Consider the following 25,187-nt stretch of genomic DNA (forward strand, 5'->3'; position numbering starts at 1 on the left):
CCAAAGAGGGGGAAGCCCATCGCCCCCTGCATCTGCGCTCTCAGGACCAAAACGGGCGGTACCAGGCCGAGTTCTCCTTGAGCCCTGTGACCTCAGCCCACGGGGGCACCTACAGGTGCTACCGCTCACTCAGCACAGACCCCTACCTGCTGTCACAGCCCAGTGAGCCCCTGGTGCTCGTGGTCTTAGGTGAGGCCCTGGTCTGTCCGTCTCACTCAGCAGCTCGGGGCTCTGCCCCGGGAGCGCAGGGCGGTCCTGGAGGAGGGGGCGCTGACGGAGGGGCCCCCTGAGGGAGGGGCCTCAGAGCCTGACCCCCGCCCCTGCCTCCCGCACTGGGGTCCCCGAGGGGCAGGTGGACAGTGCAAGGGTCTAGAGGAGCCCACAGGACCGTGCAGGGCAGACGGGAGTGAGGTGGGGACCCCGGGTTGACCCAGTCCACCCCCTCCTGGGCTTATTCCCAGGGCCCCATTCTCCCAGCCACAGACCCAGACCCGAACCTGGCGAGTCTCGTGGCTCTGTGCTCAGGGGAGACAGCCCACCCCAGGGCGCTTTGAAATTCTCTGGGAGGATAAGGCCCCTCAGATCGTCAAGGGCTGGTGGAGAGTCGGGTGGAGATGGCGCCGGAGCCACAGGCTGCAGGGGCCTGAGGCTGCTGGATTGGGGGTCAGTCTGCGGAGGCGCAGACCTGCCCCCACCCCATCATACTTCCGGAGGCTCCAGGGATCGCCCCCTCCCCCAGGCAGAGTCAAGACGGCAGACGCAGAGGACTGAGCGAGCGTCTGTAGGGGGTGGTGGTGGGTCCGTGGGACGTCGCAGACCACCGCTGAGGGGCGGCTCCCACCCCAGGACCCCGCAGACACCGCTCAGGGGCGGCCCCCACCCCGGGACCCAGCCGACCAAGCTAAGGGGTGGGCCCCACCCTGTGCTGTCTGAGCTCTGGCAGCTCAGGGTCCTGAGCAGGAACGTCTGAGACAGTAAGAGAGGCCCCGGGAGGCTCCCAAGGAGGACATGGACCACCCACAGCCTCCCTTCAGGACCCTCAGGCCCCCTGACACCCTTCCCCATCACCGCAGTCAGACCCACGAGTGGGAACAAGGACAGCGTCCCCGTCAGGGGCTGGGCTCCAGGGCCAGGTCCTCTCCCAGGAACCGGTGCCCTGGGCGCACACCCCGCTTCCTGGTGAAGGGGCCGGCTCTGACCTGTGCGCCCTCACCCCAGACTACACGGTGCAGAATCTCACTCGGATGGGCCTCGCGGCCTCTGTCCTGCTGCTCCTCTGGATCCTTCTCTGCCAGGCTCGGCACGACTGCAGAGGAGCCCGAGACGCGGCCCGGAGCTGAGCACGGGGGCTCCACACCGCCCAGAGCACCGGAGCCCGGGACGCCAGCTTCCAGCCCAGAAGCTTCGGGAAGAGCCTTTGCCACGCATGCTTGGTGCGCTGTCTGCAGAGACCCCTGGGGAAGAGACGCGCCGCGGGGGGCAGGAAGAGGCCCCGGTGCCCCGGGGGGCTCAGCCTCTGCTCACGGGGGCGCCCTCCCTCCCAGGGAGGACGCCCTGTCTCCTCTCACTCCCGGCCCGAGGCGCGTCCTACATGGCAGGGGTGGGTCCTCACCCTGCACGCCCGCAGGCTCTGTCCAGTCTCATGGAGGACGTGAGCCTCATTGTTCATACCCGCCTTCTCTGGTGTACACAATGACCTCCATCCCTTCTCAGAAACACAATGTCGTTTAAGTAATTGAATGAATGGGTTAAAGTGGGGCCCTGTTTGGAACAGTTGGATCCTAAACTCTTCCCTGAGCCCCCTCTGGACCCCTCATGCCCCTCCTCCTCATCAGAGGACACCGGTGTAGTTTCTCCAGAAACACTGTCAGTGTGAAGGGACACCCTGGCGTTTGAAGTGACAGTCAGGGCTACGCTGGTAAATGAGCTCAGGAATATATCGTTGTGTAAAGAGCCCCAATATGGGGTTTCCCTGGTGGTGAAGAGTCTGCCGGCCAATGCAGGAGACACGGGTTCAATCTGTGATCCTGGGGGACCCCACGCGCCAAGGAGCAAGTGAGTCTGTGAGCCGCAGTGACTGCTCCAGGCACGTCCTGGAGCCCACGTGCCGCAGACAGACCAGTGCTGCAGACGCCTAGCGTCTGGAGACCGCAGCAAGGGAGTAGCCCCGCTCACATAACCAGACACACCCCCGCAGCAACACAGCCCCGGCACAGACAAAATCAGCAGGCAATACATGCTTAAAGAGCCCAGTGTGAACTGTGTGTCTCCTTTGGGACAAACGCGCTCCGTGGCCAACCTCAAGGAGCCCGGGTGAACACGCTGAAGGCCGGGTGGGAAGGAAGGAGCAGGCGGACTTTCCCACAGGGCGAGTCTGGTCCAGCCAGCCCCCACCGATGGCCCCACGTGTCCAGATGTGTCTTCTCATTACAATCACATAGGATCGTCTGCACCTCAGTTTTATGCCCCAGGTTCCCTGAAATGAGATGTCCACCTCCTAGTTCATCTGTAAGAGAGGGAAAGAGAAAACGATGGAGGAGACAAGGCTGACTCTGAGGAATCCCAGCACATCACGGGCAGGGGTACTCATCAGCCCGGTCAATCTGGAGAGTCGACAGCAACTCAGTTAAAGGGCAGAGACACAGCGCTGGCCCACAGTTGTATAACCCAGAGGAAGATGCGTGCACGGCCACACGTGTACAAGCAGAAAAAGGACACGTGGGTTGTTCACAGTAGGAAAAGTTACAGAAATCACTTTCACCAAAATGAATGGTTTGGTGTATATATATATATATGTGCCAGAATTTTATACAAAAAATGCACAAAGCTGGACTGCTACAGGAACACAGATCAGTTTTCAAGCATGATGGTGAATAAGTGAAATACGACTGTAGGAGTCCAGTCCATCACATCAAATTCAAAAGGCAACAACGTGGGACTCAAATACATAAAATAAGAAATGAGACAGGAGGAACAAGAGCTGCTACCGGGTTTCCCTGGTGGCTTGGCGTATAAGAATCCAGCCACCAACGCAGGGGATGCGGGTTCCATCCCTGCTTCGAGAAGATCCCGCGCAGGCCGCAAATGCTGAGCCCATGGGCCCAGAGCCCTGCCCTGCGACAAGACATGCCATCAAAGCGAGGAGCCTAGGCACCGCAGCGAAGAGAAAAGCTTCCTGAGCTAAGCTCAACGGGAGGAAAGCCCCTGGGCAGCGAGGAAGACCCAACACTGTCTGTCCCTCAGGCGTGTCGGACTCTTTGGGACCGCATGGACTGTAGCCCACCAGACTCCTGTGTCCATGAGATTCTCCAGGTGAGAATACTGGAGTGGGTTGCATTGCCCTCCTCCAGGGGATCTTCCCCACCCAGGGATGAAACCCAGGTTTCCTGCATTGCAGGCAGATTCTTTACCATCTGAGCCACCAGGGAAGTCCAGCACAGCCAAAATTAATTAATAATTAATTTTTAAAATTGATACCTCAGAGATACAAAAGTTTATAAGAGAGTACTAAGAAGCACTGTGTGCTGAGCCATCCGACAGCAAAACTGGAAGAGACACACACGAGTCTCTAGAGACACACAGCCCGCCAGAATGCAGGCAAGAAGACCCAGACAGCCTGAACAGACCAGCCACTGGAAGCTACACAGAATCTGTAATAACACCAGTGAAAACTCCATGCAAACCAGAGGCCAGAACTGGATGGCTTCATGGAGGACTTCTACCAAACTGACAAAGAGGAACTTATATGACCCTCTTCACACTCTCCCAGGAGACTGAAGAGGACGAAACGCTCCCAGAGTCTTTCTATGAGCCACCGTCACCCCGGTATCTAAACCACACAAAGACACAACCAAAAAAGAAAACTTACAGAACAAAGTGCTCTATGAACATACATGCAAAACGTGCAACAAAATATTAGCTAACCGAATTCAACAACACACAAAAAGAATCACACGCCATGATCAACTTGGATTCATACCAGGGTCACAAGGATAATTCAACATGTGCAAATCAATCAAAGTGAATCGCCACATCAACAAGAGAAAAGACAAATCAACATGCTCGTCTTGATAGGTTCAGAGAAAGCACTGATAAAATTCAACATCCATTCATCATAAAAAGTCTCGCCAAAGTGAGTACAAAGGGAAGACATCTCAACGTAATAAAACCGATTTATGACAAGCACACAGTCAACACAGTACTCAAAGGTAACAAGCGGAAAGCCTTTCTAGAGCTCTGGGACAAGGTAAGGACGCCCACTCTCACCATTTGTGTTCAACACACCACTGGAAGTCCTAGTCATAGCAATCAGGCAAGAAAAAAAAAAGGATTCAACTTGGGGCAGGAAGGAGGCAAAACTGTCCCTGTATGCAGATGACGTGGTACTCCATTTACAAAGCCCTGAAGATGCACACACAAACTGCAGAACCGAGGGAGGGGGCATCCGGTCTGCAGAGTGGGCAGGCGTGTTGTCTGGGTCTGCAGTCTCTTCGTGTGTGTGTGTGTGTGTGTGTGTGTGTGGGTGCACGCACATGCACACGTGCTCAGTCGTGTCCAACTCTTTGTGACTCCACAGACAGTAGCCCGCCAGGCTCCTCTGCCCATGGATTCTCCAGGCAAGAATACTGAGGTGGGCTGCCATGTCCTTCTCCAGGGGATCTTCCCCACCCAGGGATGGGACGAGAGTCTCTGCACCTCCTGCGCTGGCAGGCAGATTCCTTACCCCTGAGCCACCTGGGGAGCCCGAGTGCAGCCTACCATCACTCCGTTTCTCTCATTCCAAAAGGGCGCCAGATACCTGCTTACCCTTCTCGCTTTTCCCTGTGTATGTGGACTATCAGGGCTCCCCAGGGGGCACTAGTGGTGAAGAGCCCGCCTGCCAGTACAGGAGACGCAAGAGACTTGCGTTCAATCCCTGGGTCGGGAAGATCCCCTGGAGGAGGGCATGGCCACCCCCTCCAGTATTCCTGCCTGGAGAATCCCATGCACAGAGGAGCGTGGCAGGCTACAGGCCATGGGGTCGCAAAGAGTCGGACACGGCTGGGCGACTTAGCATGCACATGAGTTAACTATCATTTCTGTTTTCCATTTCTGGTCTCAGTGTGACACATTTCAGAAACTTTAATCAGCGCTTTATGCAGGATGGCAGATGGGGAAGTCCCAGCCCTCATCTCACACAGAAACACTGATAAACCGGGATTATTTGCGCCTCATGACCTTTATGCAAACTGCAGAATTCAGCTAGTGAGCTGCAACACCTCGGATGAACAGAAAACCGAGAACTATTTTGAATGGATAAACAGAGGAGGTTCTGTTTCCCTGTCTCCCCTCCCATAAGCTGGCGCAGTTCAGCACTGAGAGGACCCTCCTTGGGCCCAGGCCCCTCCTCCCCGGGAGGACGGTGGGTGCAGTTGCGCCACGTCCCCAGGCTCCAGGCCGCTACCTCAGAGACCACCTTGCTGCTCAGCTCACAAGAGCACCAGGCCACAGACACACGTGGGGTCGCAAAGCAGGAAGAAAAGGGACAGGGCTCTGTGTGGCCGGCTTGGCCTCGGGGGTTAGAGGAGCACGTGGTCCTCAGACTTCTCCCTCAGGGCAGGGGCACAATGGGGCGGGGGCACAGCATCGTCTCCCCGGATGGGAGGGCGGGGGAGCCTCATGTCACAGAGCATGTATCAGAGGCTCCAGAATCTCTAACTCGGCTGGGGACAAATCCCACCATAAATCCGAGAGGAGGCAGCTGCTTCTCCCAGCGTACAGACACCAAAGCAGAGCCACAAGAAACACCGAGAACCAGGAACCATGGCTCTGCCAAGGGCAGCATAGACGCCCCAAGAACTGGGATCTGACTCTGCCCAAGGCAGCAGAGAAACTGCAGGAAAACAGGAAATCTATGAGCTTCCTTGTTATGGAAAGTAATTGTCCCGAAGCAGCTCAGTGAACTGATCTTCCACAAGGTGCCCAGAGCACAGAAGGCGAAAGGACAGTCCCTTCAATAAACGGTGCTGGAAGAGCCAGATGACAGCCAGCAGGAGGGTGAAGCTGGACCCTCAGCTCACACTATACATGAATCATCTCAAAAGGCAGCAGAGACTTAAACACAGGGCCTGGAACCATGAGAACAAGAGGAAGACACAGGGGGAGCGTCGGGACATGGGTGTGGACAAGGTTTCTTTGGATATGACACCAAAAGCACAGGCAGCAAAGACAGAACCAGGCCAGGGGGAGTCTGGTAAATATAAACCTACCCAGCAAAGGAAACAGTCACAGGAAAGGCAATGGGTGCAAGAGGAGATGTGTGCAAACCACACATCTGACTTGGAGCTACTTCTCAAATATACAAGGAGCTCACACAACTCAACTCAAAGTAACACCAACCCAGTTTTTAAACGGGCACAGGACCTGAACAGGTATCTCTCAAAAGACGATGTCCAAATGACCAAACAGACATGGAAAGGTGCTCAGCATCCACTAGTCCTCAGGGGAGCACACGCCAGAGCCAGTGAGATGTCACTGCACGTGTTACAGACACTCGACTGCTAGGAAAAAGACAAGTGCTGCCAAAATGCAGAGGGAAGAGAACCTTGTGCTTGGTCGTTGGCAAGGCAGTCAGTGCAGCCACCGTGGAAAACAGTGTGGAGTTTCTTTAAGAAACTAAAAACAGAACTACCATATGACCCAGCAATTCCACTCCAGGGTATGTATCCAAAGAAGTCGGGACCTCACAGACGTATCTGCATTCCTGTGTTCTGCAGCGCTGTTCCCAGTAGCAGGATGCGGCCACAACCTGGATGTCTGTCGATAGATAAATGCACAAAGAAAATGCCAGACACACACACACACACACACACACACACACACACACACACACACAATGGAGTCTCACTCAGCCTTTAAAAAAAAGGAATCCTCCTTTTAAGACAACTTGGGTGAAGCTGGAGGACATTATGTCGAGTAAAGTAAGCCAGACACAGACAGGCAAATGCAGCAGGAGCTCACTGAGTGTGGAATCTAAAACAGACTCAGAGAAACGGAGGAGAACGTAGTCCCCAGAGGCTGGGAGCGGGGATAACAGGGAGGTGCTGGTCACGGGGGACAAAGTTTCCTGGACAGCGATGAGTAAGTTCTGGAGACCTGATGTGCAGCAATGTGACTAGAGCTGACCGTACTATACTGTAGATTCAATCCTGCTCAGAGGGTAGCCCGGAGGAGTCCTCACCAGACCCACAGACCAAGGTGAACTACAGGAGCTGATGGACACGCTAATTATAATTGGCATGACTGCGGTACTTATTTCACAGCGTAGACAGAAGTCAGAACGTCAAGCTGTGCGTGTGGAACAGATACAATTTTTGTCGATTCAGTTCAGTTCAGTTCAGTTCAGTCACTCAGTCATGTCTGACTCTTTGCAACCCCATGGATCACAGCACACCAGGCCTCCCTGTCGATCACCACTCCTGGAGTTTACCCAAACTCATGTCCATTGAGTCTGTGATGCATCCAACTATCTCATCCTGTGTAGTCTCCTTCTCCTCCTGCCCTCAATCTTTCCCAGCATCAGGATCTTTTCAAATGAGTCAGCTCTTCACATCCAGTGGCCAAACTATTGGAGTTTCAGCTTTAGCATCAGTTCTTCCAGTGAACACCCAGGACTGATCTCCTTCAGAATGGACTGGTTGGACCTCCTTGCAGTCCAAGGGACTCTCAAGAGTCTTCTCCAACACCACAGTTCAAAAGCATCAATTCTTTGGTGCTCAGCTTTCTTCACAGTCCAACTCTCACATCCATACATGACCACTGGAAAAACCATAGCCTTGATTAGACAGACCTTTGTTGGCAAAGTAATGTCTCTGCTTTTGAATATGCTATCTAGGTTGGTCATAACTTTCCTTCCAAGGAGTAAGCGTCTTTTAATTTCATGGCTGAAATCACCATCTGAAGTGATTTTGGAGCCCAAAAAATAAAGTCTGACACTGTTTCCACTGTTTCCCCATCTATTCCCCATGAAGTGATCGAACCAGATGCCATGATCTTAGTTTTCTGAATGTTGAGCTTTAAGCCAACTTTTTCACTCTCCTCTTTCACTTTCATCAAGAGGCTTTTTAGTTCCTCTTCACTTTCTGCCATAAGCGTGGTGTCATCTGCATATCTAAGATTATTGATATTTCTCCCAGCAATCACGACTCCAGCTTGTGTTCATTCAGCCCAGCATTTCTCATAATGTACTCTGCGTATAAGTTAAATAAGCAGGGTGACAATATACAGCCTTTACGTACTCCTTTTCCTCTTTGGAACCAGTCTGATGTTTTTCTGGAACTCTCTTGCTTTTTCGATGATCCAGTGAATGTTGACCATTTGATCTCTGGTTTCTCTGCCTTTTCTAAAACCAGCTTGAACATCAGGAAGTTCATGGTTCACGTACTTTGAAGCCTGGCTTGGAGAATTTGGAGCACTTCTTTACTAGCGTGTGAGATGAGTGCAATTGTGCAGTAGTTTGAGCATTCTTTGGCATTGCCTTTCTTTGAGATTGGAATGAAAACTGACCTTTTCCAGTCCTGTGGCCACTGCTGAGTTTTCCAAATTTGCTGGCTTATCGAGTGCAGCACTTTTTTTTTTAATTTTATTTAACTTTACAATATTGTATTGGTTTTGCCATATATCAAAATGAATCTGCCACAGGTTAGATGTGTTTCCCATCCTGAACATGTGTTTCCCATCCTGAACCCTGCTCCCTCCTCCCTCCCCATACTATCCCTCTGGGTCGTCCCAAGCATCCAGTATGGTGCATCGAACCTGGACTGGTGACTCGTTTCATATATGATATTATACATATTTCAATGTCATTCTCCCAAATCATCCCACCCTCTCCCTCTCCCACAGAGTCCAAAAGACTGGTCTATACATCAGTGTCTCTTTTGACTTTCACAGCATCATCTTTCAGGATTTGAAATAGCTCAACTGGAATTCCATCACCTCCACTAGCTTTATTCAAAGTGATGCTTCCTAAGGCCCACTTGACTTCACATTCCAGGATGTGTGGCTCTAGGTGAGTGATCACACCATCGTGATTATCTGGGTCATGAAGATCTCTTTTGTACAGTTCTTCTGTGTATTCTTGCCACGTCTTAATATCTTCTGCTTCTGTTAGGTCCATACCATTTCTGTCCTTTATTGTGCCCATCTTTGCATGAAATGTTCCCTTGGTATCTCTAATTTTCTTGAAGAGATCTCTAGTCCTTCCCATTCTGTTCTTTTCCTCTATTTGTTTGCACTGATTGCTGAGGAAGGCTTTTTTTTCTCTCTCCTTGCTATTCTTGGAACTTTGCATTCAGATGGGAATATCTTTCCTTTTCTCCTTTGCTTTTCACTTCTCTTCTTTTCACAGCTATTTGTAAGGCCTCCTCAGACAGCCATTTTTTGCATTTCTTTTCCATGGGGATGGTCTTGATCCCTGCTCTTGTACAAAGTCACAAACCTCCGCCCAGAGTTCATAGTGACTCTATTAGATCTAGTCGCTTAAATCTATTTCTCACTTCCACTGTATAATCATAAGGGATTTGATTTAGGTCATACCTGAATGGTCTAGTGGTTTTCCCTACTTTCTTCAATTTCAGTCTGAATTTGGCAATAAGGAGTTCATGATCTGAGCCACAGTCAGCTCCAAGTCTTGTTTTTGCTGACTGTATAGAGCTTCTCCATCTTTGGCTGCAAAGAATATAATCCATCTGATTTTGGTGTTGACCATCTGGTGATGTCCATGTGTAGAGTCTTCTCTTGTGTTGTTGGAAGAGGGTGTTTGCGTTCTCTTGGCAAAACTCTATTCATCTTTGCCCTGCTTCATTCTGTACTCCAAGGCCAAATTTGCCTGTTACTCCAGGTGTTTCTTGACTTCCTACTTTTGCATTCCAGTCCTCTATAATGAAAAGGACATATTTTGGGGGGTGTTAGTTCTAAAAGGTCTTGTAGGTGTTCATAGAATTGTTCAGCTTCTTCAGCATTACTGGTTGGGGCATAGACTTGGATTACTGTGATACTGAATGGTTTGCCACGGAAATGAACAGAGATCATTCTGTCATTTTTGAGATTGCACCCAAGTACTGCATTTCAGACTCTTCTGTTGACCATTATGGCTACTCCATTTCTTCTGAGGGATTCCTGCCCACAGTAGTAGATATAATGGTCATCTGAGTTAAATTCACCCATTCCAGTCCATCTTAGTTCGCTAATTCCTAGAATGTCGACCATCACTCTTGCCATCTTCTGTTTGACCACTTCCAATTTGCCTTGATTCATGGACCTGACATTCCAGGTTCCTATGCAATATTGCTCTTTACAGCATCAATTTTCTCAATTATACCTCAGTAAAGCTGAAAAGGTTTTCTTTCATTTAATTACACCAGGCATGCTGGGAGTTATTCCATTTCTCATTTTAGGCACTTGCTCTCGTGCTTAAAATACGTATTTACATTTTTATTTCCGAACAGGTATGCATTCTCCTCCTCCTTTAGAAAAGACAAAGTTCTGACGGTGCTTCACCTGAACTCTGGGTACTCATATACACGTGTGTGGGTTGTGCACGTCTCTCTCCATGCACACGTGTGGGTGTGTTTGTGTGGTCAAGCGTGTATCTGTGTACTTTTCCAAAGCTCATTTTCGGCCATGCGTTCCTCTCTGTTGCATCTCCCTGTCTCTCTGCCATCTCTTAGTATTCCTTTCTGTGTGAAAACCATCAATATCCAAGAACTTGCACCTCTGGAAATGCCTTCTTTCACGCTCAGTCTCTTTTTATCCAGTTGCTTGAGAACACTTCCTATTTGGAATCCAGCGTGTGACTCAAGTACTAGGAGAGGAAAACGTTTGTCAAGGTTAAGGGCCCTATGCCCCCAGAGCCCAGCTCCTCTCTCAGGACCTGGTGCGTTGAGGCTGAGGCACGGCCCACAACGGGAGGCAGTGCGGAACCTCCTGGAAGCTGGGGATGTGCTCTGCATGAAGCTCTCACTTCTGCCCCTTGCAAGTGCTCCGACTCAGGGGGAAGTCTTCCTGGTTGATTCCCTGACGGCGTGGCTCCAGTACCCTTTAGCGCCCCCTTTTGGTAGGGGGCAGTTTGCTCCCATGGCTGGTCATTCTCTTGATAATCTGCGTTTTCCACAGGAAGTAGTTTCAGGACATTTTCAGGGCCTCAGTCCAGTCCCTCTTTTTTTTTTTTAAGTTTAAATTTACTTAAAATAGAATTAACTGTTTCAAATTGTATAATTCAGTACGAAATACTTTTTAAATTTAACCTTCAGTTTCTCAGTTTACTATGAAAGGTCAAGATACGGATGATACTTCCATTTATTTTTAAAAATATGTAATTAATTAACCTACTTGTTGATGTCGCTTCGGCACACAGGCTCTCTGTTGCAGGGTGTGGGGTCTTTAGCCCAAGTGTGCGGTGTCTGGATCCCTGGCCGGTGATCCCGCCCGGGCCCCTAGGTAAGGAGCGCCGAGTCTCAGTCAGGGGCCCAGCGGGGCGGCCCTCGGTGTCACGTGTGCATACATGAGTCCCAGCCCTTCGCAGGTCGGTTCTCGTCAGTAAAGGGGCTCCGTTATTTGCTGCCTCAGCCGTTGCCATCTGTCGTGAGCTCTTCCCGTCTGACACTTACGACAGATAGCACACTGGCCCTCAGCACAGGCCCGCCTCTCCTGAATCTCCCTGTCTGCTCTCTGTGCTGCACTCTGGACCATTTCCTCAGTGCTATATTCCCACTTCATATGTGGCCGCTCAACTGTCTTCTTCGCTGCATGACTTTTTAACGTGTTGAATCTACTGTATTGTTCACGTTGAAAATTTTTCAACTCTTTTCAGTGACCACCTGTTCTTCTACAAAATTATCCACATGCTTGCCTCCCTTTATTTTTCTGTGACCATGGCTCCCTCTGTGTGTCCACATGGGTGGAAACCTTCCTCTGACCTCCAGATGATCCCCAAGCCAGGGCCACACTGCCTACCTCACGTGCTTTCCTGTGGTTCCCCTCCATTTGGGGAACATTCTTTCTGCCCTGGTCTGTGGCTACGTGTTTCAGAAACACTCTCCAAGCACGTCTCAGCATTAGGAGCAGAGGAGGCTCTGGGTGGGCACCACATTCACCCTCTTCGTGCAGTCTCAGTCTGCAGCCCTTCACGTCCACCCTCTCCTGCAGTCACCTCATCTGGAAATTGACCACGATGACGGCAGCAAGAGCCCGCAGCCCCACTGAGGGATGGGGTCGGGACAACAGGAGAGCAGGAACCTCAAGCGCAGAGAAAAAGGTCACCACCACCCCAGGTTACATGAGCAGCTGGCACACGTTTACAAGAGTATCTGTTCTCCAACAGAGTGAGAGCCCTGACCCCAATCAATACCCCCTAAAGCTTGCAGGTGATGACAAGACCAGGGGGAGACTGTGCCCAAGGACCCTGGGGCCCCGAGGAGGCAGGAAGCACCCAGGGGCTTGTTCCCAGGAAGGCAGGCTGGACGGTGATGCGATAAAGAGAGACGCCCCTCAAGGGGGCTGTGACAGGGAAACCACACTCCGGGGCAGGAGAGGAGTCATTTTCCTTCCTTATTCCGTGACCGTCTCCTCTGGGCTCTCGGCACATGGACTCCACTGAGCCCAGGGAGACGCTGACCGAGTGTCCCTCATAAAGAGCAGACTTGTGGACACAGAGGGGAGTGAGAGGGTGGGATGAGTGGAGAGAGTAGCATGGAAATGCGCACACCAGCTTGTGTAAAACAGACCACGGGGGAATGTGCTGTGTGACTCAGGGACCTCAAACAAGGGCTCTGTGACAACCTAGAGGGGAGGGAGGTGGGAGGAAGGGCATGTGACACACACGGCAGATCCATGCTGATGTATGGCAGAAACCAGCACCATATTGTAAAGTAACGATCCTCCAATTAAAAAAAAAAAAAAATGTGTCTCTGGGGATCTGAGTCCTGCAGGCAGCAGGGGCTGGCATCCTCCCCGAAGCATCTCCAGGGCATGGTGACCCCATCCATGGTGAGGACCCCACAGGGACCTGATGACGGGCGGGAAGAAGAGGAAGCAGACCCCGATGCGAGGCTCACAGAGAGAAGGCCACGTCCTGGATGCCCTCTACTGGAAGGGGCGTCTCAGGAACACACTGGGACTGTCATGGGGATGACGCCAGGCTTTCAAGAAGAGGCTGTTCCCCTTCCTGCGGGGACACTGATGTGACAGCCGCGTGACAGGAAGCCCCAGCCCCGGAGAGGACACACCCTGTGGTCTGTCTGTCCGTAGGACACCCAGGTCTCCTCCATCGTCACAGCCTGGACCGCAGGGAGGAGACGCCATGGCCCCCACGCTCCCCGCCCTGCTCTGCCTTGGTGAGATGGGAGGGGCAGGGGGAGCCCTGGTCTCGAAAGACCCCCCAGTCAGCTTACTCCGTCAGGGGACCCCAAGACCCAGGAGGCTCCCAGGGCGGAGAGGCAATGCTTAGGGCTGAGGGCAGAGCTCTCACAGGTCGCTCTCTTCCAGGGCTGAGTGTGGGCCTGAGGACCCAGGTGCAGGCTGGTGAGTCTGTCCCAGGGCCCAGCTCCCTCTTCTCGAGGGGACAAGGTCACCCCCAGGCTGTGGGCAGGGGGAGGGCAGCTCGGGGCTCACGGAGGGGGAGTCTGGGAGGTCTGGGCTGAGGGCCGGGACCCGGAGGGATGCCTGGTGAGCCCGCCCTGATTTCCTTCCAGGGACCCTCCCCAAACCCACCATCTGGGCTGAGCCGGGCTCTGTGGTCCCCTGGGGGAGCACCGTGACCATCTGGTGTCAGGGGCCCCCAGGGGCCCAGGAGTTCCATCTGGATAAAGAGGGAAACCCCGTTTTCTGGGACAGACAGAAACCCCCGGGACCCGGGGACAAGGCCAGGCTCTCCATCCAATACATGGGGCAGGACCACGCAGGGAGCTATGACTGCTACTACAGAACCCCCGCTGGCTGGTCAGAGCGCAGCGACCCCCTGCAGCTGGTGGTGACACGTGAGGGACCCTCGGGGGCCTCGGGCTCTGCCCTCGGGAGGGGGTCTGCTCTCAGGGGGTGTCCCTCTCACAGCCCAGCCCTGGGCAGGGAGGGGGGAGCCCCACAGATCCAGCTGCCTCCTTCTCTCCTAGGACTCTACATCAAACCCAGCCTCTCAGCCCTGCCGAGCCCTGTGGTGACCTCAGGAGGGAGCGTGACCCTCCAGTGTGCCTCCTATCAGGGATTTAACAGATTCCTTCTGACCAAGGAAGGAGAAGACAAGTCCCCTCGGACCCTGGATGGACAGCGAACCCCCAACGGGCGGATCCAGGCCCTGTTCCCCGTGGGCCCCGTGACCCCCGGGCACAGGTGGATGTTCAGATGCTACGGCTCTAACAGGGACACCCCCTGGGTGTGGTCGGCCCCCAGCGACCCCCTGGAGCTCCTGGTCCCAGGTGAGGAATCCCATCCTGACCGCATACATTTGTGCAGACAAGACAAAGTACTGGGGTCTCTGCTCCCAGGGGAGCCCCTGTGAGAGGGTGGGGAGAGGAGCGTGGGGCTCACAGGACAGACACACAGACTGAGACACGGCCAGACCTGGGGCCAGGACTGGAGAAGGGGGTCCACGGGGAAGCGGTCCCTACAACCCAGCACGTGTCTCTCCCAGGGCTGTCTGGGAAGCCCTCCCTCCTGAGCCTGCAGGGCCCTGTCGTCACCTCTGGACAGAACGTGACCCTCCAGTGTCGCTCTGACGTTGGCTACACCAGATTCGCTCTGTCCAAGGAGCGGGGACAGGACCTCCCCCAGCGCCCTGCCCGGAGGCCCCAGGTGGGGCTCTCTCAGGCCGACTTCCCCCTGGGCCCCGTGGGCACTGTCCACAGGGGCCAGTACAGATGCTACGGTGGACACGGCCTCTCCTCCGAGTGGTCGGCGCCCAGCGAGCCCCTGGAGCTGCTGGTGGCAGGAGAGGAGCCAGCGGGTCAGTCGGGGACCAGACTCTGCACAGGCCCCACCGGGGAGCCCCAGGGGTGATGCTGGGACCAGGGGGAGGGGTCCCAGGGAGGGACAGAGACGGGGTGGTAGGAGGGGAGAGACTCGGAAAAACAGAGACAGCGCCGAGGGGCCAGAGAGGCCCGCGAAGTCTCGCTCAGAACCAGGCCGGGCACCCGCACCCCCTTCCTCTCTGCAGGATGGCTCAGAGACAGACCCTCCCTCTCGGTGCGGCCGGGCCCCTCGGTGGCCCCGGGGGAGAATGTGACCCTGCTGTGTCAGTCAGGAGACAGGACGGACACTTTCCTTCTGTCCAAGGAGGGGGCAGCCCATCGCCCCCTGCGTCTGCGCTCCCAGGACCAAGACGGGCGGTACCAGGCCGAGTTCTCCTTGAGCCCTGTGACCTCAGCCCACGGGGGCACCTACAGGTGCTACCGCTCACTCAGCACAGACCCCTACCTGCTGTCACAGCCCAGTGAGCCCCTGGCGCTCATGGTCTCAGGTGAGGCCCAGTCTGTCCGTCTCACTTAGTCTCACTTAGCAGCTTGGGGCTCTGCCCTGGGAGCGCCAGGCGGTAGTGGAGGAGGGAGCGCTGAGGGAGGGGCCCCCTGAGGGAGGGGCCTCGGAGCCCGCGACCCGCCCTTTCCTCCCGCACTGGGGACCCGGAGGGGCAGGTGGGCAGTGGGAGGGTCTCGGGGAGGCCACAGGGCCGTGCAGGGCAAAGGGTCAGCCCACGCACCCCTTCCTGGGCTCATTCCCAGGACCCATGGGCCCAGACCCCACCCTCGGGCCCCAATCCAACCACTGGGGAGTCATGGGGCTATGTGCTCAGGGGGAACAGCCCGCCCCAGGGCAGTGTGGGAGCCGGAAGGTCTAATACCCGCTCAAGTCCTCAAGGACTCGCTGAGAGTGGAGCAGAGATGCTGAGGGGGCAACGGGAAACACAGGCTGCGGGGCTCTGAGCTGCCGAGTGAAGGGCCGGGCGTCGTGGCCCCCAGCCTGGGGGGAGCAGGGCTGCGGAGGGGGGAAACGGCCCAGCCCCCACCGCCTTGCTGACCCCCAGGAGGCTCCAGGCATCAGTTCTATCAGCTCCACCCCTCAGTGGAGTCAGGAACTGCAGAGAGGGGAGCAGGCTCTTGACGAGGTGGTGGCGGGTTCGGGGGCAGGCTGAATACGCCCTCAGTTCAAGCGCCTCTGGAGACTCTGATGTGGACTCTCTCACCCTCACCACACCCGCGTGCAGGCCTCAGTTTCTCCCACTGTAAAAGGAGAGACCTGTGGCCCAGATCTTAGGTTTCCTCAGTTCTGAGTTGGGTGTGACCCCCCCATAGGGCGAGGAACACAGGGAGCTCCCGAGGAAGTGACTGTGGGGGCCTGTCCCCTCCACTGCAGCGTGTGGGGAGGGAGGGGAGGACCCAGAGGCCCCTCCACACTGCCGGCCCCTCCCCCAGCCCCCACTGAGGTGGGGGAGGAGAGGGGACAAGGGAGGACCCTCAGTTCCAGCTGAGACCCTTGGACAGCCCCCTGCAGGTGAGGGTCCCCCAGAGCAGGAAGCTGGTGTCCTCCTGGGGGCCAGCTCAGGAGGAGCTCAGGGCACCCACGGCCCTAGTTCCAGTCTCAGCTCTGCCTACTACAGGCTGGGTCACCAGGGCCCGTGATCTCCCTCTCTGGGCCTCAGTCTCCTCGTCTGCAAATGGGTGGGATGGGCTGGAGATAGACGCACAGACCCCAGCACGAGTCCTCACACAGCAGGTGCTCAGTTAAACGGCACCCCTGGCTCACTCAGGCGTCTCTGGTGCCCCAGGCCTCACGTGGTACCTGAGTGTCCTCATCGGGGTCTCGGTGACCTTTGTCCTGCTGCTCCTCGTCCTCCTCTTCCTCTTCCTCCGACACCGGGGTCAGGACAGACGCAGGAAGTCGGGTGAGTAGGGAACGGGGTGACTCGGACCCCTGGAGGCCTTAGGGCATCAGACAGAGGGAAACCAAGGACATGGGAACAGTCAACTTAAAAAAGTTTTTCCCACCATATGGAGGTTCCTTAAAAAGTAAAGGCAGAATTATCATATGGTCCAGCAAATCCACTGCTGGCTATATGTTTCAATAAACTGAAAACTAATTTGAAAAGATACAAACATTCCAGTATTCATATAGGCAATTTACAATAGCCAAGATATGTCAGCAACCCAACTGTCCAGCAAGAAATGAATAGAGAAAATGTGGTGTGTGTGTGTGTGTATATACCCACATATACATACAATGGAATATTACTCAGCCATAAAAAAGAAGGAAACTCTGCCATTGGCAACAGCATACATGGACCTAGAGAGTATTACGCTTACTGAAATAACTCAGAGGAAGATAAACGCTTCATGATAGCATTGGTACATACTGAATCTGGAAAATAATACAAAAGAACGCATACGAAAAACAGAAACAGAGTCCTTGATATAGAAAAATAGCTAATGATTACCGGGGGGTCGGGCAGATGAGGGGTGTGGACTAAGAGACACAGACTACTGTGTATGAAATAAACAAGAAGGATATACTGGATAGCACAGGGAATGTAGCAATTATTTCGTAATAACTTTAAATGGAGTATAAGCTATAAAAACATTGAATCATATGTTGTATGCCTGAAACTAATATATTACAAATCAATGATATTTCATTTAAAATTTTTCCAGAATCTCAAATCTGGAAATCTAGTGGAAAAAAACACCCACTGTCAGCCCACGTGCACTCATTTAAGCCATTCCCCTCCTTCTCAATGTCACGAACTGACACACACCACGAGCCCAGGCTGCCTTCTCTCCTCCTGAATCCCATGTGGAGGGTGGGGGCACCACGTCCCCGGGGCCGAGCCTCTGTCCCGGGACCCAGCCCAGGCTGAGGCTGATTTCCAACCTCCCACAGGAGCGGCAGACCCAGGGCCCGAGGACAGGGGCCCGCAGAGCAGGTAACTCCCGCCCCAACACCCCCAGAGCCCCGCCCACAGCACCCCACCTTCTCCCCCTGACACAGTGTCTCCTCTTCAGCTCCAGCCCAGCCACAGACATCCAGGACCAGGCCATCTGTGAGCAGGAGAGGCGGCGGCCCGTGCCGGGGCACAGAGACTTCTGGAGGCAGTGGGGGGTGACGCTCAGAAGGGTGGTGGACCGGGGCTGGGGACTGAAACCCCACACAGCACTCCCCCGGGTGCAGGGTGGTGGGGGGGCACAGAGACCTCTGGAGGCCATGGGGGGGTGTTCAGAAGGGTGGGGGACCACACAGCACCCCCGGGGAGGCAGGGCGGGGGCTCCAGCCCTGAGGCTCTCAGAACCCTGCCCAGCAGTGCCCCCTGCTCTGCTGCAGATGCTGCCGTGAGCGACGCACACTCTGAGGTGGGGCTGCAGTTGGACCATCGGGTGAGATCCTTGCTCCCATTTGGCCACCACAGACCTCCTGTTGCCAAACTCAGCCCAGCGCACACGCTGCTGTGCTCACACCCCAGCTCCAGCCACGCCCACCCCACCCCTCCTTCCGGGCTCCCTGGGTCCTGCTGTGGCCCCACCCTCCCCTTGTCCTGTGACCTCACAGCCCCTCCTTCGGGGCACCTTGTCCTCTGGCTGGCCTTCTGGTGTGAGCATGCAGCCCCAGGTCTCATGAGGACATGTACATCAGTGGGTGGCCCTCACGCCCCAGGCCCCCCTCCTTCATCCCCCAGCAAAGGGCGCGGGAGAGCAGGCGCCACCCCCCAGGCCCTGCAGGTACGGCGGGCGCTCAGCTCGAGGTGAGAGGGGCCCCACGCCAACAAGCTGGTGGAGTCCCAGAATGCAAGGTGCTGACGAGGAAAGTAAATCAAGAGACGGGACTGGGCACACGGAGCAGGCACACTCGGTAGGAAGGTCCTGAGGCAGAAGGGACACACTTTAGCAGGAAGACGGCCGTGTGCCGGGCCAGATGAGCAAGAGGTCCGGGCTCAGACAGAAACCAGGGCCGCACAAAGCACCTAGAGGCTCCCGGGCGTCAGGAGGCCCCTGGAGTTTCCATCAGGAGAGACCTGACCTGACCCAAGGGCAGCGGACCCAGGAGGCGCCTGTCGTGCCTCACTGCCTCCCTCCAGCACAACAGGCAGGAGGCAGGCCCGGGCGCCCTGTGAGCCCCCGAGATCATGAAGGCGGGAGGCGCCCCCCTGTCCTCCCGGTTGGGGGGATTCCGGGAAGGATGGACAAACACACAGCAGATGGGTCCCTCCTCTCCGGGCCCCCAGGCGCCCCATCTCACACACCTTCCCCCCCGCAGGCTGCCACATCTGAAGCCCCCCAGGACGTGACCTACGCCCAGCTGAACCACTCGACCGTCAGAAAGGGGACGGCTGCACCCCCGGCCCCCCCGTCAGGGGAGCCCCCAGCAGAGCCCAGTGAGTATGCTGCTCTCGCTGTTCGCTAGCCCAGGAAGGACCCGACCCCAGGCTCCCGGGACCAGATCTCAGACCCCAGGAGGCACGTGAGCTGCCAGCAGTGGACACCACCTAACCAACAGCAGCAGTACCTGGGCTCCTAACAGACCACCAGGAGCCCCTGGGACTCTTTCGGGTCAACTGGTTCTACCCTCAGAAACAGCATCCTGGACCCCCGGTGGCCCAGCGGTTAAGAGTCTGCCAGCCAATGCAGGGGACATGGGTCTGATCCATTTGCTGCTGGACAGCTGAGCCTAGGGGCGCTGCAGCTGCCGAAGCCCTGGTGCCCAGAGCCAGTGTTCCTCGAGAGGAGCCAGTGCGTGAGCAGGCCGTGCACAGCCAGGCACCACCCTCCACTCGCTGCAACCAGAGAGAGCCCACGCGCAGCAGGGAAGACCCAGCACGGCCACAAATAAACAGATTACTAAAAAACTGAAAGGCATGTTTCAGTTTCCTTAAAAAAGATAATATCCTCATATTTTATAAAGAAGGCAACAGACTCTCAATTATCAGTGATTTTGAAAAAGATCAGCACATTACTCCAAATGAAGGGAGAAACAGGGAAACAACAATGACAAGGGTAGCTACTACTGAAGACAAACAAGAAGGAGAGGAAAATCAGAAAAGCCAGAAAGCTTCGTCCTTGAGAGCGTGGATCACACGCATACATGCTAGGCACAAGGACCAAGTCAGACAGAGGGAAGGCATTGCTTTACTGCCATCAGGACACGATGGCGGGTCCTTCAGACTTTAGAAAAATAAAAACTTCATCAAAGGACAGTTTTATGCTATTATAGTAGAAAATGCAGATGACACAGACCAAAAGCCTCAAAAATAAAATTTATCAAAATTATGGACATAAGGATAAACAGAAAATCTGAATTGTCCTATATGTTAAAGTGAACTCTGAGTCGAGAGAGTTTCACAGGTGAATGCATCTGAACACGTGGGCACTCATGAAGCACACACTCGTACACACACCTACCGGGCTTACACCAGCTTATGCAGAGAGGGGAGAAGGAAGGAAGGGCACACTCCACAAAACATTTCACTGCGCCAGAAAAACCTGAGACCAAATGGTGACAAGGAAACTACAAAATGGGAAAATCTCAGGAAGCTCTTTTTCCCTGGTTTCTGTTTTCCTAAACAAACATTCACAAAGAGGATTCATCAGTAAATAAAATGAACCACATATCATGCACGTGCACCTATTTTTCTTCAGGAATGTGTGGTTGGTTTCATCCACAAAAATCAATCAATACAATTCAAATATTAATTTTAAAACATCATGATAACAGATGAAAAGTTTTTGATAAAATATACCACCAATTTATAATGAAAAAGTCGTAAGTAGAAGGGAATTTCCTATCATTTATCAAAGCATCTCTTAAAACCTGCACTAGAAATCTACTTTTTATGTTTGTTTATTCATTGTTGGCTGTGCGGGGTCTTGGTAGCTGCGTGGGCTTTTCTCCAGTTGCAGCGAGCAGGGGGACTCTCCTTGCAGTGCCCGGCTTCTCACTGCAGGGACGTCTCTGGCTGCACAGCTCAGGCTCCAGGGTGCCCAGCTTCAGCAGTTGTGGCTCGTGGGTAAGCGGCTCCCAGGCTCTCAGCAGAGGTTCAGTGGTGCTGGTGGATGGTGCGTGTGGCATCTTCCCAGGTCAGGGACCGAACCCGGGTCTCCTGCATTGGCAGGCAGATTCTTCACCACTGAGCCGCCAGGGAAGCCCAGAGATCACTAAGGTAAAAATGTACAACCTTTCTGCCTGCGATTCAGACTGAGCCAAGAAAGTTTACTATTATATTTCTATTCAGCAGGGTCCTGGATGAACCAACCACTTTAGTCAAAAAAAAAAAAAAAAAGCTAGGCACAGAGGGATGGAATAAAACTGTATTGCAAAAAAAAAAAAAAAAAACCACCAAAAATCTGTATTGTTCACAGATTACAAAACTATGCATAGAAAATCCAAATAATATAATAATCTATTTTTCTGATTTGAAAAGGATCTATCTAATATCACTGGGTATACTCAATATATAAAAATCAGGTGCGTTTCAGACTTCCAGTGTTGGACCAGGAGGAAATAGAGGTTTGTTTCCTTAACCCCCCACCAGGCACTGTTAAGTTCCTGGACATTACATATACAATCGCAAGAATACAGGCATGCCTCCTTTTACTGTGCTTCCCAGATAATCTGAGTTTTTACAGCTTGAAGGTTTGTGGCAACCCGCATCAGGCAAGCCTATCAGTGCCATTTCCCCACTAGCATTGGTTTTTAATTGAAGTGTCTACTTTGTTGTATCAGGAATAATGCTCCTACAGACCTACAGACCACAGTATAGTGTGAACATAACTTTGATAGACACTGGGAGCACAAAAGAGTTTCCGTAACTCACTCTGCTGTGATATCTGCTTTGTTGCTGTGGTCTCCAAGTGAGCCCACAACATCTCTGGGGTCTGCCTGTACTCTGAAGACTGGAGAGAAGGCAGCAGACAGACAAAGAGTGGTAAGACCCCAGGAGTGAAACGGTGCGTATCAAAGGGGACCCCGTAGGGTACCTGGACTGCCCCACCCACCAGGCAGGGATGAGTCATACCCCAGCGATGCGTCAGGTAAGCCCTTTATAACAAAAGATCTCCTTAAGACCCAGACGCTCACAACATAATATCTAAAATGTCCAGGTCTCAATTTGAAAACTCATTCCTCAACACGAGAACCAGGAAAATCTCAGCTTGAGTACTTTGGCCACCTGATACAAAGAGCCAACACACTAGAAAAGACCCTGATGCTGGGAAAGATTGAGGGCAGGGGGAGAAGGGGTCGACAGAGGATAAGATGGTTGGGTGGCATCGCCGACTCTATGGACATGAGTTTGAGCAAACTCCGGGAGATGGTGAGTGACAGGGGAGCCTGGCGTGCTGCAGTCCATGGGGTTGTAAAGGGTTGGACACAACTGAGTGACTGAAAACAGCTGCTAACACTGAGATGACAGAGCTGTTGAAATTATCGGACAAGCACTGTAAAACAGTCATGATAAAAAATGCTCTGAGGAGCAATTATACGTGTGCTTAAAGTAAATCTAAAAAAGCTAGACAGTCTCAGCAAAGAAACAGAAGATATAAAGAACTCAGTGGATATTTCAGATCTGAAAGACGCAACAATTAAAACAGAAGCCCCCGTGGATGAATGGACTCAACAGCAGAATGGAGGTGACTGGGGACAGGGGATGGAAGAGGCAGCAACAGCAACTCCAGTCTGAACACCAGGGAGCACAGATTCTGGAAAGGCATGGGAACAGAGTCTCAACAGCCTCCAATCCTGCAGATCGGGGATCAGTCTCTGATTCCTAGAAGGAGAAGAGAGAGAGGATGAGACTGGAAAGCAATTCATGAAAGAGTGGCTGGAATTTCCCCAAACTTGGCAGAAGTCATAAATCTACAGATTCATGAAACTCAGAAAAACCCAAACAGGATGAGCCCCAGAAATCCATGCCAAGATGCAACACAATTCGACAAAAGAGGAAGACACTCCCTGGACGCGGTGGGACCGAAGTGCCGCCCACTCGCATGATGGTGCACTTATCAGAACCTCAAGGGCAGGAAGGAAATGGTGCAACAGCTTCAAGAGCTGAAAGAAAACTGCCGATCCGGATTCTATAAGTGGTGTCCACCTCTCGGCGACCCCACGGACTGTAGTCTGCCAGGCTCCTCTGTCCATGGGATTTCCAGGCAAGAATCCTGGAGTGGGTTACCATTTCTTCCTCCGTTCTTTCAGAAATGAAGGGAAGGGGGGAAGACACTCTCAGGTACCCTCACAAGCATGCCTGGCCTAGATCAGTGGCCAAGGGAAGTTCTGGTCCCAGAAAAGGGAGGAATCTTGGGACATCCGGAAGCAAGAAAGAAGAATGGGGAAACAGAAACGTGGGCGGGAAGACAGCGGGCCCGCCCCGCCCCGCTAGCTCTCCTCCCCGGGCACTAGGCTCACATTTTGAGGGGAAAAACCAAGTCACACTCATTGTCACCCAATGATAGTGTCATCATGCATTTATCTACTAATGTTTTAAGAAATGTTGGTAAATGAGCATTGTGTTTCAATTCCTGGAGCCTGTACGGGGATGGGAGATGTTTGAATTCCATGTAGTATAAAGAACGTATGCGGGTTTCCCTGGTGGCTCACTGGTAAAGAATCCGCCTGCCAATGCAGGAGACACAGGTTCAATCCCTGGTGTGGGAAGATCCCACATGCCACGGAGCAACCGAGCCGGGGAGCCACAGCTGCTGAAGCGCGCGTGCCCGAGAGCCTGTGCTCTCAGCGAGAGGCCACCGCGGCGAGAAACCTGCGCACCACAACTAGACGGGAGCCCCCGCTCACCACAGCTACAGAGAAGCCCGGCGGCAACGAAGACCCAGCACAGCCAGCAATAAACAAAGACTTTAAAAAAAAAAAAAAAAAAAGAACGTATGGAACACTCAGGACAATCAAACACACTCAGAGAAGCCACACCCTCACAATAAGGCCTAAGGAACTCTAGAATATTCCCAAACAGAGGTTGTTTTTAAGCCTTGAAAGGATAAGCTGAACCAGTCATTTTACCAACCTCCAAAACATAGTTAGTTTCACTGTAAAGACAGGAAGCAGAATCTGTATACTCAACAGCATAACTTTGGGGACTTCCCTGGCAGTCCAGGGGTTAGGACTCTGTCCTTTCACAGCCGAGGGCGTGAGTTCACTCCCTGCTCGGGAACAAAGTTCCTGCAAGCTGACTGGCTCGAACGAAAAAACGAAAAACGACTGTCCTATCACAGAGCGCATAGGCAGTCAAAAGCAACGCTGCAGTCAGGTGGGGTGGCAGGGGTCAGCGCCACCGCGAAGACTTCGGTCGGTAGTGGGGCTGATGCACCGCACTCCTGCTCAGCACCCAGCCTGGCCTCTGCAGACCTGACGGATGAAAGTTGGTTGGCAGGCCTCAGACTTCACCCACGTTAGCTCCTGTCACAGCTGCTGTGTGGGAAGCGTACTTCCCCCAAAACAGAATTAGGCAGCCTTGGCTCACTTGTATGCAGCTGTGGATCTGGTAACTAAGAAGCAGTTCGTGTTCACCTAGGCTGGACTGCAGTTCACGTCCACACTTTGCTGGAGGCAAATTAATTCTCCCCACCTCGCAGCACAGTCCAAAGGGGCCCCCAGCTCCCTGACATCGGGCAGAACACCCCATCTGTCTGCAGCATCGATGACATCTTGTTAACTCGACCTCCTGGCTAGGGGGCGGCGAGTACTCTGGCAACCCTGGTATACACTACGAAAGGTGGGAGTTGTCGTTTTGTTTCTGCTTTTTAAGAAAAAAGAAATTCAGCGATCCAGAGCGTCCCAAAGCAGGGAGGTTAACAGAGGTCCTGTTCTTGGAGGCTGTGTGTAGTAAGCCACGGGCCACTGCACCTTGCAACACTTAACCCTGAGAGAGAGGCACGGTTCTGGGTGGGCATCCTCGACTTGCAGAAGCAGCATATGTCATCCTTGGGAAAACAAGTGACTTCTCACGTGACTGAGAAGCTGGCGGACCTGAGTGGAGCCCCAAGGCAGGGTTCTGCAGTAGCTTCAGTCCTGGGACCCCCATATCCGGGTGTAGTGGAGGCTGCATGAATTCTCAGCAAGCCCCAGCAACAGAGGTGAGGTTTAGTCCTATGGGCTCACGCCATCACACCCACCATCTGCAACTGAGAGCCAGAGGCTACTTAAAGAACGGTCCCTGGGGCTTCCCAGGT

General features: G+C 53.6%; 1 protein-coding gene across 30 annotated transcripts in view; it reads left to right on the top strand.

Annotated features, from left to right (window-relative positions):
• Positions 1 to 19,861, top strand: part of LOC102401256 (leukocyte immunoglobulin-like receptor subfamily B member 3) — a 174,598-nt gene extending 154,737 nt beyond the window's left edge. For 17 of the 30 annotated variants that reach the window (XM_045163584.1, XM_045163582.1, XM_045163606.1 and 14 more), the window contains 2 exons: positions 18,337 to 18,389; positions 19,267 to 19,861. In XM_045163584.1, coding sequence (XP_045019519.1) covers positions 18,337 to 18,389; positions 19,267 to 19,413 — 200 coding nt within the window. In that variant the 3' untranslated portion in view covers positions 19,414 to 19,861. Of the gene's footprint in view, positions 1 to 12,387; positions 13,371 to 13,521; positions 13,558 to 13,727; positions 14,013 to 14,144; positions 14,448 to 14,662; positions 14,975 to 15,184; positions 15,488 to 16,734; positions 16,907 to 17,898; positions 17,942 to 18,020; positions 18,133 to 18,336; positions 18,390 to 19,266 lie in introns of those variants that run through there. The other 13 variants (XM_045163591.1, XM_045163624.1, XM_045163618.1 and 10 more) reach the window with 12 other exon arrangements.
• Positions 19,862 to 25,187: the final 5,326 nt, after the last annotated feature.

The sequence above is a fragment of the Bubalus bubalis genome, chromosome 18 (genome assembly GCF_019923935.1).
Source record: "Bubalus bubalis isolate 160015118507 breed Murrah chromosome 18, NDDB_SH_1, whole genome shotgun sequence".
Lineage (NCBI taxonomy): Eukaryota > Metazoa > Chordata > Mammalia > Artiodactyla > Bovidae > Bubalus > Bubalus bubalis.